At 52.3% G+C, this 12,738-nt stretch overlaps 1 protein-coding gene across 1 annotated transcript in view; it reads right to left on the bottom strand.

The window, feature by feature from the left end:
• SMAD3 (SMAD family member 3) overlaps positions 1 to 11,485 on the bottom strand; it is a 110,294-nt gene extending 98,809 nt beyond the window's left edge. Inside the window, 1 exon segment of the mRNA XM_010985121.3 lies at positions 11,113 to 11,485. Coding sequence (XP_010983423.2) covers positions 11,113 to 11,318 — 206 coding nt within the window. The 5' untranslated portion in view covers positions 11,319 to 11,485.
• Between the last annotated feature and the right edge of the window lie 1,253 nt (positions 11,486 to 12,738).

Genomic DNA, 12,738 nt, shown 5'->3' with positions numbered 1-12,738 from the left:
GATTTTCTCTGAGGTCTCTGCGAAAATGCAGCCGTGAACTTGGAAGCCTTACCTCCATCTCTGTCAAAAGGGGTTTTTAGCACTACTGAGTTGGGCTTCATAAAGAAATAATGAGTGACACACGTAATATTTTGCAGCCTGCAAAGCGCTTTTAATGCACAGCTCATCTAAATAAACAACGTCAGTAATCCTACCGACAGAGGCATCGTTTTCTGCCATTTTACTGCTGAGGAAAGGGAGGCCCGAAGAGACCAGGTGACTGGTCTGTGGTCACCAGAGCAGTCAGTGGGAGGGCCAGGATTTGAACCTGAGTCTCCTGAATGCAAGCCCCTGCAGATGCTGCTCCTTCAGCAGAGGCCCCTATTCGTGCTTTCCAGCATGGTCCAAGAACTCAAATCAGTCCATGGACCTAAAACTTTTCTCTTCTAAAAACCTATAAACTTAAATTAACAACAAAAAGCTGCTTCTACACAGATGAGGTAAATTGTACACCATCTCTCAACAGTCAACGGGATTTCTGTTTGCTCTCAGTGATAAAATAAATGAACACCACCAACTTAAATAAACCGTTTTACTCTCTTATTAAGGAATACACTCTGTTTTTAATACATGACAGCATTCTATGAGTCTGCAGCCGAGAATTTCGGTATTTTTGCTCACTGCAGTGTGGTCTGGAATTGGAAAGCCTGGCCTAGATGATCATCAATGAAGAAATTAAAAACATCGACCAGAGACATTCCACATAAAGACGCGGTGCCAGGCCCGGGGCGACCCAGAGAGAGGCCGGGACCGGATCTCTAGGCCTTTGCTTGGGAAGAACAGGTGTCAGCATGGGAGCCCAGTGACCCCCTGCTTAATTTCCCAAGGAATCCATGTCAAGAGGGCGGCATGACTCACTGGCTAAGTACCTGAAGCCCTGGACTCCCAGAGCCCTTCTGGCTGCACAACACATCTTCTCTCCTGACAGCGAACAAAACACCATTTTCACCCTGGTCCAGACATAGCCTAAAGCTGTCCACATGGTGGTGTAAGGGATTATGACTGACCCGGATAACTCAGGCAGAAAACCTGCTGTTACCAGCCGCGGGGTGGGGGAGGAAATGAAACTCCAACAGACCGGTGTTCAGCCACGCCACTCCCCTGCTTTAAAATCTCCTGGGTGCTTACGGGGCAAGGTCCAAGCGCCAAGCCTGGCCGACTGAAGCCCTTGGCAACATCCTTCTCCAGCTCCTCCCCGGCCACTCCCTCCTCCACGTTCTGGCCACCCTGAACTGTCCGGCCTGCCCCAGACACCAGGCCCTTCCATGCTGTGTCTGGTCGGTGCTCCATGCCGCCTTCCCCTCACTCCCACACTCCTATCCATCCTTCAAAGCCCCACTGGAACATCACCTTCTCGGTGAAGCCTTCTGACTCCCCGAGAAAGCAAGCTGCTCTTCCTCTGGGCTCCCAAACATCACTTTGTCCAGGGTGTCCTTCCCATGAGCCCACCGTAACTGTGGTCACCATGTTCCTTTTTGCCTCTGCGCAGTTCAGAAACAGGATTTTTATCTCTGCACCTCTGTATCCCCTGAGGCCCAGCACAAAGTCAGTGCCCAGTGAATATATCCAACCACCAAATGCACTCTCAGTGGCTGGACTCTCTGCTCCACTTTTCAGATGGACAACTGCCCTATCTATCACCTTCTCCCTGATCTGTTTTTAATTCACTGATCTGGGTTCAAGGGGAGGGAAATCAATCCCTGTGGAAGTGCCCACAATCCCCCGTCCGTGGAATGGTGCCCCCCGAGCGGGGCCTCAGCTAACAGAGCTGTGCTAACCACGGGCCTGCCTCCCTCACTGATGGGTCCCCGAGCAAGAGTACGTACCTCTGCAAGCCCACCACCGTGTGTCATATTTAAAAGACAGAAAACAAGGTAACAGGCTGATAAAGAGACAATGTTCTATCGTCCCACCTTGACAGATAACCTTAATACCACCCTGGAGCCCAGGTCCGAACGGAGAGTTCTCTGTCCCCTTGGTTTCACACTGGAACACAGACACTCAAGAGAGCTGGCCCCGAACCCCAGCCCACCCGGGCACCACCCCACCCTTACAGGGGCTTCATGTACATCCACGCAGACACGACAAGCCTGAACTCCATCCAATTCCTCCATCCCCCAGGCCTGCCCACCTTACCAGCGCTTGGGCCCACAGGTGCACACCCTGTCCACGGTCTAAGCAGTCTGCCCTTCCTGAGGCAGGTGGACCTGGGGAAAAGGTCCACAGGGGACCTGGAAGATCCAAGACCCCTGGGGGCAGGGACCCGGCATAGGAAGTGCAGACTCTATATGGGCCATCCCTGGGCCCTCAGCTCTGCCCCATGGAAAGGACCAGATCCAGAAGGACATCCAGAGCCTGGCACTCTAAGTGTCAGTCCCTTCTGGCATGCGACGAAGGGCAGCTCAGGGCGCCACCGGCCGCGTCTGGGTCATTCCGGAGCCGTGAGTTTCTGGCGCTGAACATTCTCACCTGACAACCCAGCCAACTGGTGAGGTGGGACTTGGGGCCGGAAGTGCTTTCCAACCGGGCCTCAAAAACACACCAGCAACCATAAACATCATGCACCTCCACACGCTGACGGGCAGGCTATCGGTGACAAGCCCCTGAGTCACTACGTTTCTTCTTCAGGATCCCCCCACCCCCCTCACCCCAGGAGCACTGATTCATCAAAGTTTGTTTTCAATACTATTATTTTTAGTCAGCCAAACAATTTTTAAAGTGACGATGGAGTAGGGGAGGGGAGAGGGGAGAGCCACTGAAGAATATGCATGTTTCCCTCTCAAGAGGCTGCCGAGCCCTGGATCAACCAGAGGCCAGGTTGTGAGCATATGCTGGAGGCCAATTCTTTTACCGCATCAACAGAGGTTCTCTGAATGGTGAGCCCTGAGAGCAAGGCGGGGCCAGAGGGGTCCCCCCTCCCACTGGAATCTATGGACATCATCAGTCAAATGCCTCCCTTGAAAGGGAAAAATGAGTGCTTATTGAGCACCTACTATGTGCTATGAGCTACAAATATCAAATATCAGCCAAGTGCTGGATCTCTCTCTTCTCATTTGCATTGATTGCCAGGAGGTGGGTGGCCCCGTCCCCCTTTATGCAGACAAGGAAACCGGAACTTAATCAAGGCTGCCACGCAGTCTGGAACCTGCGACTCAAACCCGTGTCTGTCAGACTCCGGGGCCCTCTGTTCTTCCTTGATGACTGTGCTCTTCCGGTCCACCCACACCCCCCCAACCCCAGCTCCCCAGGTAGTATTTTAAGAATCTGTTTGGGTAAAGATAAATGGCTACACACAACACAGAACAAACTCACTCCCCCTGCCCTTGCAGGCACACAGAGAAACAGGGCTCACCTGGACTCTGACTCCCACGAGGGTGCGAGTCAGTTGACAGCGGGGAACATTTGCAGCAAAAGGAAAAACCCAACTTCCATCACCAGCGCCTGCTTTCAGCCACTTGTAACGACACAAAAAGTCCTTTCTGGATCCATTACTCCACTGTTGGGCTTAGCCCAGAGGTGATTTTTTAAGGAAAAAATGCCTTTGGCATTTTTAAGCTGTGACAGCGTAAAAAACAGACCTTTCAAAAACACACACCCAAAAAGCATTACTAGTTTCAAAAGTTCGGTCTCAAAGGGGAAAAAAAAAAAAAAAAAAAAAAAAAGGTGACATCTCAGAGCTACAACTTGGCCTGGCGGTCTGTGATGCATGAGTTCCCGGTGAGAGCCACCAGCTTGATAAATGCTGTTAAGTTTCAAAAGCAAACCCTGACCCAGGCTGTCTTAAACCACCCTCGAGTCCTAAACTCCCAGCTAAGCTGTCAGGAGAAAAACTTGCCAGATGTAAGCAGGGAGAGGCATGTGATACAGAAAAAGTACTATTTCGGGGGAAACTCACTTTTCATTTCCGAGCTGGGGTTTAAACTTGTAACCTCCACGCTGCCCCACAAGAAGCGCACGCTTACGCAATCAAGTATAGCCTTTCTTTATATAGATGCTTGAAAGTAAATAAAGGAAGCTTCCTGGGTAAACTCTGACATATGAGCAAACATTTTCCACAGGTATCCTCTATAATGCCTACCTCTCACATTTAACCATTTTTAGGCAATTGTGGTCATTAGTTTAAGTAAACTTCCTGCTCCGAGGATAGCCAAAAATAGCAACAAAAGAAGAAAAATTGCTCACTGCATCTCCAAAGACACACAGCCTCCCTCGTATTTGTCTATTTTTATATTCCTTTGTAGTTAAATTTCACTGATTTAGACGCACAGGGTAAGGGAGAGGCAGGGAGGGGAGAGGCACAAAAAAACCAAAATTAAAGGCTGAACTGTAGTTTTATTACTTTCAACTATAGAAATTCACTGGCACCAGACAGACAGGGTCTTAGGGCATTAATAACTAAGAAAACTCTGTGATGTGTGCAAAAAGGAGCTTCTAATATGATTGCATGAAAACCACTCTAGAGTTAAGAGTTCTCCAGTAGAGTTTATCCAGCCCATTTTCCAGCTGAGAATCTCTGAGGCCCAGAGATGTTAAGTGCCTCACCCCGGGTGACACAGCTAATTAGAAACAGAGCTAAGTCTATAACGTCCCCAGGTCTGTTGACTCCTGCCTCCAAAATGACTCTCAGAAGTTTGTTTATTACTAATTTTTCTTTGACAGCATTTCTGGGGAGAAAGGGCCTGCTAAACAAACTTCAGCCTAGTCCAGAATTAGCCCAACTTCTTAATTAATAGGCTTCTAGTGTGTTTTCGTTTTAAACTTGAGTCTCTCTGTCAAAACATCCTGCAGCAGCGTGCCACAGTGGCAGGCTGCTCTGTACAGCGGACGCCTCAGATAATCACGGCAGATAGTGGGACCCGTGTTATAGATTTGTTATTTCTGAAACTGTTAATTAAGTCAAAACAAAGAATGATACTACACACACACACACACACACACACACACACACATATATATATATATACCCTCATCAGGACTCAATATACTGTAGAGCTTGGGGGATTTGGTTCCCTGGCATTAAGAAAACAGTATTTACAAATTAACTAGAGTGGATATACACGTGATTATTACACTCCAGAGGACACGTGGTCAGCAGCCAGTGGACTAGAAGTTACAGGAGGGCAGAATAAGGCATCTGCCTAGTTCACTGGTATGTCCCTCCTACCTGGAGCAGGAGGGAAAGCATAAAAATGAATCAGACAAGTTCTCTTGGGATCTTTGTTCTAAAACTTGGAGAAGCGCAAAATTAGAAACCAGACTTCTGCAAGGTGGGTTTAATACGGCAACGGCCAACTGGTTCCAGGAACCATGGTGCTTGAAGACTCCTTGGCCCAGGAAATGTCGGTGGTCAACAGAGATCCCCCTCCGTCCCAGGGAAGAGCTAGTCCCATCCAGCCCCGTCTGCAAAAGGCTGGGAAACCTCCCGGGCCCCTGCACACTGGCAGCCTTTCGGGGACAGTTCTTTCCCTGTGGGGACGGGTCCTATCAGATGGGGATCTGGGCAAGAGGGCAGGTTAGCTTCAAAAAAAAAAAAAAAAAAGTCACTACATCAAAGGAGATCAGGACAAAAGTTAATTAGGACTGTTCATAAGCCCCGTTGATTGAGAAACCTGCATTCCACTTTAGAGAACTTAACTGCATTTATAGGAGGCTCCGGAAGCAGTGGAGCAAGGCGGGAGACTGGGCAACGGGAATAAAGTCAGACTGCAAGTTTTAAAGCAAGTACCGCTTAGTCCTACTTCATAAAAGAGCTCATACACCGACGCGGCTGTATTGTGCATCCAATGGCATTTAAAAATCTCCCAATAAGTTAACAAGTGGAAATTAATGGTCGCTCAGTCCATTAAATCGTGTTAATTTTATTTCCATTACAATAATGCAGCAATTACAAATTTACATTATTGAACCAATATTTATTTTTCAAAAACTCATTTTAATTGGATTCCTGATGGGATTAAGCTTGAGCCAAATTCTCTTCATTAGCAACTGCCTGCATTTCTCATCAGAACTAAATGACCGTATTTACTGACTTTTTTCTATTGTTAGAATTATCATTTATTTTTTTTAAACAACTTTATTATGACATAATTCTGGGACAGTAAACTATGCATATTTCAGATACGCAGAACTGTCATTTAAAACTTTACATCCTTGTGAAGGCGTTTTAAAATAGATTATTCAAAGCCCTTAAGTCCATGTAGAAACTCAGGCTTATGTTCAGCGAGTGTTAACCAGAGAAGGGAAAAGCTGGGTCACAGCAAACCTCTGAAATTCTAAGTATCCACAATTACCTTCAAGGTGCCCACTTTTTCACTGACGCTGTTAAGACTCTGCGCTAATATATGTAAAGTCACTGTTCCCACCAAGAAAACCTGAATTTCAGGTTTGCAATACTAACGACTTTCTGCTTCAAAGAGAGACCACTTCACAGTGGAGTAAAATACTGAACAGAAGTCACTAGCCTTTGGGTGCAAATTATGAGGTAACATATTCATAGCAGTGCTCTGTTTAGGAAGAAGGAAGATAAAGCCGTCCTCACTCCTGTAGGCAACTGTCATGGTGAAGCCACAAGTTCGCACGATCGTACGGCCTTCCAAAACTTCCTTCAGATAATAACTCCTGTCCCCCTTCTGGTTTTCTACCTCACACTGACCCCTCTTCTTCTTTCCCCACCTCCCCCCCCCCCAGAATTAATGGTCCCCCTGCATCCCCGCGCATTTTGTACAGCCCTTGGCCTAAATTTTGGGCAAATCTGTCTCCCACTCTAGACAGGGAGCCCCTTGTGAACAGGCGCCTTGCCACGCACATCACAGCAGGTATTTAATTAAGTGATGGGATAATTTAGTAGTGAACGGGTGCTACACATAGACAGCTAAACATAATACGTCCGTCAAACTCTGTTTTACCAAACACTTCCACAGGCTTTATTACCTCATCCAGCTTTTACAGGTATCAACACGAAATCTCTAAGACATTAAGTGAACCACTACATCCAGCCAGGTGTTATAACAGCGAGATACAGGACCTGGATTCTGCGCTTTTTCTGGAGAAACCAGATGGCTGGCATTATTTTGTTGTCTAACAAAGTGACTTCTACACTATTTAAAAAACACATCATAATCCATCCCCACCCTCCAAAAATACATTACTCCACACCAGAACTCCATATTTCTTCTGATGAGAATAAGAAACAGACACTCAACTAATGCCCTACTGATGTCTCCTTTATTGAAAAGGAAGCTCCCACAGACAGGGGCCACCTCACTTTTATCTCTGCATCCACCCCCACTGCCTGGATACTGACTCAGACATGGGAGGGGCCAATAAATATCAAAGAAGCCACAAAATCCAACCCTGTATCATGCGATTAGGAACTGTGAGCAAAGGGCTCTCTGCCACATGCACTGGTCCAAATGCTGAACTCCTGGGGACAAGCAGCAAGTTCCAAGGTTCCGAATGTCAAGGGAATGTCTAGTGGCTCCGAGGTTAGGCCAGAGCTCTGAGCCAGCCCCGTTGTCCAGCAGGCCCCCTCCTCTTCCCACCCTCGGGCAGAACTTCCCTGATCATCAAGGTTAACAAGAGAAAGGAGAGGATGGGCCACGCCTGCAGCAGACGCAGTAAGCTTGCTTCCCGTGGGCCACATAAGAACGGTGCTCTGAGTTGCAGCTGAGAGAGAAGAGGGGGCAGGGGATGCTGAGACGGAGAGGGTATTAAAGAGGCCACTCCTGCACCCTTGGTCTGTCCCCAGAAGTCTGAGAAAGGCGTGCTAGAGATGAGGATCTTTCTACTTTCTCCGCAGGGTGAGAGCAGCCTGGCAAAGTCCAGGCAGATGAAAGGTCCAGGAGGCCGTGCCCAAAGAAGATGCACAGAAAGGGAGGAGATGGTGTGTGTCAGACCTGGTGTTTGGTTCAATTCCCCATTTTCCTCTGGACGTGGTGCTCTGACACAAGAAAGCCCAAATTCCCTTCCAAATAAACCAGCCCTTCAGCTTGGTCCGGCTCCCAACACTTGCGCCAAGGCATGGATCCCACTGGTGGAAACCCAAGTTATTGGTGTCCATCAGGACAGTCATTTTCAAAGGTGCCTGGCTCCTTATCACGGACATAACATGCACGCACCTCCCCTGCCTCTCAGTGGCAAATGCTATCACTCCATCCTTATCGACTGGCCAGGCAGCTGTACTCAGGTACTCCAGCATGGGACAAGCAGGATGCTGTCATACAACTTGTCGAAATCCTGCCCATCCTGCCAGACCTCAGAGGATCCTGCCAGGCCCTCTGTTGGTGTATCTAAATCAAGCTCTTACCACTTCCTCGGCCTGGTCTCTTTTTCACTCGATGACAGTAACCCTGTAGCACGCCACCCCTCCTGATCACTGAGACAGGTTCGAGCTGGGGTAACAGAGAGGCAGGTGTCTGGTCTGGAAGGCCCCAGTATACAGCTCTAATTGCCAAACGAGGCTGTTGCGGCTCATGATTCCGTATTAGCCAAAATACGCTGGTCAAAATCTCCTTAGACTGAGGGCTTCTTGAACCCCAAGGTCCAGATCTCGCAGAGTACTTTTAAGCACCCAGTGTCCTATCGCCCACACGCAGTGGGATAACGAGATTAAACGTTTCCCTTTGTCGACTTTCCAAAGCCCTAGTTATCAAAGGCAGTGAGGAGAGAGCAGACAATTTGACCGGCAACCCCACAACCGATGGGGGCTCAGAGACACCCCGATATCACCAGTGTGAAGCCAGTTAGCCACCTCCCCAAGACGTGGCCCTTAGTTTTCTGCCCACGACCAAAACAGCAGTAGCTGTTGCCAAGGGAGACAAGGTGACCCAGAGGCGTGGGCACAAAATCCAGGGATGGAAATCCACTTTGTCTGGATCCACCCAAGTGACTGGGTTTCCCTAACTGAAAAAGACGGAAAAAAAATCTGCCGTAGCATTAGGTCCTTGCCAGGCAGGTAGAAGATGGCTCGGTCCTAACAGAGTCATGAGAAGGCCAAGTTAACTCAGGCAGTGGAGGACTTTGGAAGAGGAAAAGGCAGGCCATAACTCTGCTTCCCCAGAGGGCAAACTCCCACCAAGGCAAGGAAGAACCAGGCCTCTCCTCCAGCCTGTCACCAGCCCAGAGTTCAACACTGACAATCTTGCCAACAGATATCCATTAGGCCCATCCAGCGGGGGTCAGCAAAGACTGTGTTCAGAACCTTCAAAGTCAGGAGCATGCTGGGTCCAGATCCCATGTTTTTTATGCCAAGCCTTTCCATCTCTCTCCTCCAAAGCATTCTCAACCTTCAAAATCAGATAAATCTTAGGCCTACTGGCCTTATCTATTTTCCAGGAGTTTCTTTTTCCGGATCTCATAAAACCATGTGGAAGTTCTTTGTAAACACTGTATGCAGCTGCTCGTTTTATAATTGATAACCAATTTTTTTTTTTCTGTTTCAAGATTTAAAGCGCTTGTCCTCAACAGCACCCAGGCCGGTAAGAAGGCAGGTTTTGCAAACCCCTCCCCAGGCAGGAGAAGTATGACCTCCATTCACCCACCCTCCACCCAAAGGAATAATGAAGAATTAAAAAGCCAGGGCTGGGACCAGGACCTAGGGCTCGCTGACCATCACATCACACCATCTCCTCTGAAGTCAATTCTGGCTCCTGATCACACACCCAGAACTCACTTCCCAGACAGCACACCGCCTTCCCTCCCCCTTTATTGACTGGATCCACCCAGTTTTGAAAAAAAATTATTATTTTTCAAGTCAGCACTCCCACCATATGTGGCATTAATTTCCAGAGGAGGCCTGCCCTGGGTTCCTGTGGACAGATGTTGCTTTGTGCCTGCCTGACACGGCTGGCAGCCCTTGTACAGCTGCCCCAAGCAGGTGGCCAGGGATGGAGTCCACTCCTGGCCCAGCAGCAAGGATGACAATTTCTCCAGGGCTCAGGCCCTGGGGACCCTCTACTCATTCTTCTGCAGCCTGGGACTCCAAGGACACATACACACAAACTCTCCCTCGGTGCAGAATCAGACTTTTAAAGGGGGCTGAGAGGGAGAGACAGGAGGCTAAGGTGCACCCCCCCATACCCCAATTCCCAGACAGGCAGCAGCTAAGCTAAGAGAAGGCCCTGGGGAGTGGAGACAAGTCACTGACCCCTTCTATCAGCCATCTGTGAGCTCCCGCCTGACCTAGCTAGCGCGAAGTGGAGGATAAAGGAGGTCCAGACAGATGGCAAAGCGCTTTGGGAAGGAGGGCTCTGTAGGAATGCAAAGGCCGATGCGAGGCCCACTTTGGGGTGCGTTTTGTTATCTCCTCAGCTCTAAGCCCCCTTCCGGTCTGCATCCCGTAGCAATCTCAGACTGAAAGGAGAGCAAAAAACGGGGAGGGGGGGTGGCGGAGGTTGGGCAGAAGACCCTACTCTCTGCCACTTATCTCTCATTTAGAAGTCAGAGCATTCATTGCACTGCAACTAAAGTGTGTGTGCGCGGAGGGGGCGGGAGACTGGCACAACCGAATCTAAAAATACTCGATAAAAATGCTAATCCCGAAGGCAAAGAGAGAAGGAAGAAGGAATCTGTCAATCACGAGGCTCCCGCTCCTCACCCACAGCCCCAGCTGTACGGACTGCATTCCTGTCGAGGAGGAAAGAAGTGGGGGGACAGGCACGAAGAAAAGAAAGGGAGAGACACCACCACCTCCACGAGCGCGGGCCGCGGGGGCGGGAGGCGGCGGCGGAGGAGGGGCTCCGGCCCGCGGAGCTGAACAAAGCGGGCCTCAAGTTCTAGCCCGCAGCTCCCCGAGGTGGGGGCGGCCGATTCCTGCAGCACCCCCTTTCCCGGGGGGGAAAAGCGAATGCGAGGTCTGGGAGCGCGAGTGCCGCGTGGAAGCCCCAGGCTCTGAATCTTTGCAAATCCAGAGAAGGTTTTGTTTGGGGTCCCCCCACCCCTTCCTGCCTGCTTTCCCACCCCCCGTTACACGCACACACACACACACAGGCGCACGCACGCTAGCCCTCCCGCTCCAACCCCGCCAGGCCGGCCCCGCCACGCCAGGTCCCGCCCCAGGGCCCCTCGGGCCCCCACCTGGGGATGGTGATGCACTTGGTGTTGACGTTCTGCGTGGTGATGGCCTTCTCCAGCTCGTCCAGCTGCCCCGTCTTCTTGAGCTTCTTGACCAAACTCTTGACCGCCTTCTCGCACCACTTCTCCTCCTGCCCGTTCTGCTCGCCCTTCTTCCAGCCCAGCAGGCGCTTCACGATCGGGGGGGTGAAAGGCAGGATGGACGACATGGCTGGGGAGGTGCGCGCGGGCGGCGAGGGGCGCCCCCGGCGGGGCTGGGCACTGCGGGACGCCGGGGGCGCAGCGGGGAGTTCGGCCGGGGCCGGCCGCGGCCGCCCAAACTTCGCCTCAACTCTCGGCGAACTTGCCCGTGTTCCGGGCCGGGCCGCGGCGCTGCAGCCTGCGGGGCTCGGCGCGCGGCCCTGCAGCCCGGGCGGCTCCCACGGCCGGGAGAAGGGCGGCGGGGCGTTGGGCGGGCGGTCGGCAGCGACGCGGGATCGGGGAGGCCCTGGACGCGGGGCGGAGGCGGCAGCCGCACGGCTCGGAGTGGCAAAAGAAAGTTTGGGTTTCCGCACGGGGTGGCTGTTTGGGTGCCGCCTCCAGGAAGGAAAGTCCAACCCCCAGCCAAACTTTGCTCGCCTCGCTCGCTTTGATGCGCAGATCCCTCCGCCTCGGCAGCCTCGGCAGCCTCGCCTCTCCGCTGCCCTCCTCCTCCCCGGATCGCTCGCTCTCTCGCTCGCTGGGCCGGCCTGGGGCGTGCGCCGCGCTCCCGCTCCCGCCCGCTCCCAGTCTGTGTTTCATGCAAATCCGCGTGCAGCCTCCTTTCCAGGCGCTGTCACCGCCCCCTTGCCGCCGGGGCTCCCCGCCTCCTCCCCCGCGCCCCGCCGCCTCCTCCCGCGGGCGCCCGGCCCGCCCCCCTTCTCCCCGCTCCCCCCCCCCCGCCTCCGGGAGGGCGCCCTGCCTTTCCCCCGCCCGGCGCGGAGCACGCCCACGTGGGCGACCCGGGACAGCGGCCGCCGAGGCTGGAGCGCGCAGGACCCCGCGCGGCCCCGACCCGAAGTCCGGCGGGCGCCGGGAGGAAGTCGTGGGAAAGGAGCGGCGAGAGGGGCCCCAGGCGGGAGGGCCGGGCCCGGGCCACGGCGTCCGCTCTCGGAACCCACACTCAGGAAGCTCAGTTGGAGCGGCGGGCCCGAGAGGGCTAGACTCGCACGAACGAGCGCCGCCCGGCCGCAGGACCCCGGTCCGAGAGAGAGGGCGCGCGGAAAGCGGAGGCCCAGGAAGTCGGGGCGCGCACTGGGACGCGCGCGCGCCGATCCCGGTCAGGGGCCTCGGCGGCGCCGGGGACTCGAGGGCTGTTTTTATTCTCGCACCGCTGAGATCACACCGGTTTAGATCTCCGAGATCGTGCGAAGGAGGGTTAGGAAGGGACTCTCAGAAGTGGAGATCTGGGGACCCCAGTGACTCCCTGGACGATAGCTGGAGCCGGGGGGTCCCTTGGGCCTTGGGAATCAAGTGCCCTACAGAAAATGGGCCTCAGAGACATCTGTTGAGTTCAGAAAGAAATGAATGGGGGCGCCTAGAATTTATCTTTGGAGGAAAAGTTTCATTACAGGGTGTTTCGAATCTTATGATACAGAAAGATCCGAAATT

This window comes from Camelus dromedarius, chromosome 5, assembly GCF_036321535.1.
Source record: "Camelus dromedarius isolate mCamDro1 chromosome 5, mCamDro1.pat, whole genome shotgun sequence".
NCBI lineage: Eukaryota > Metazoa > Chordata > Mammalia > Artiodactyla > Camelidae > Camelus > Camelus dromedarius.
This window is presented reverse-complemented; position numbering and strand designations above follow the sequence as displayed.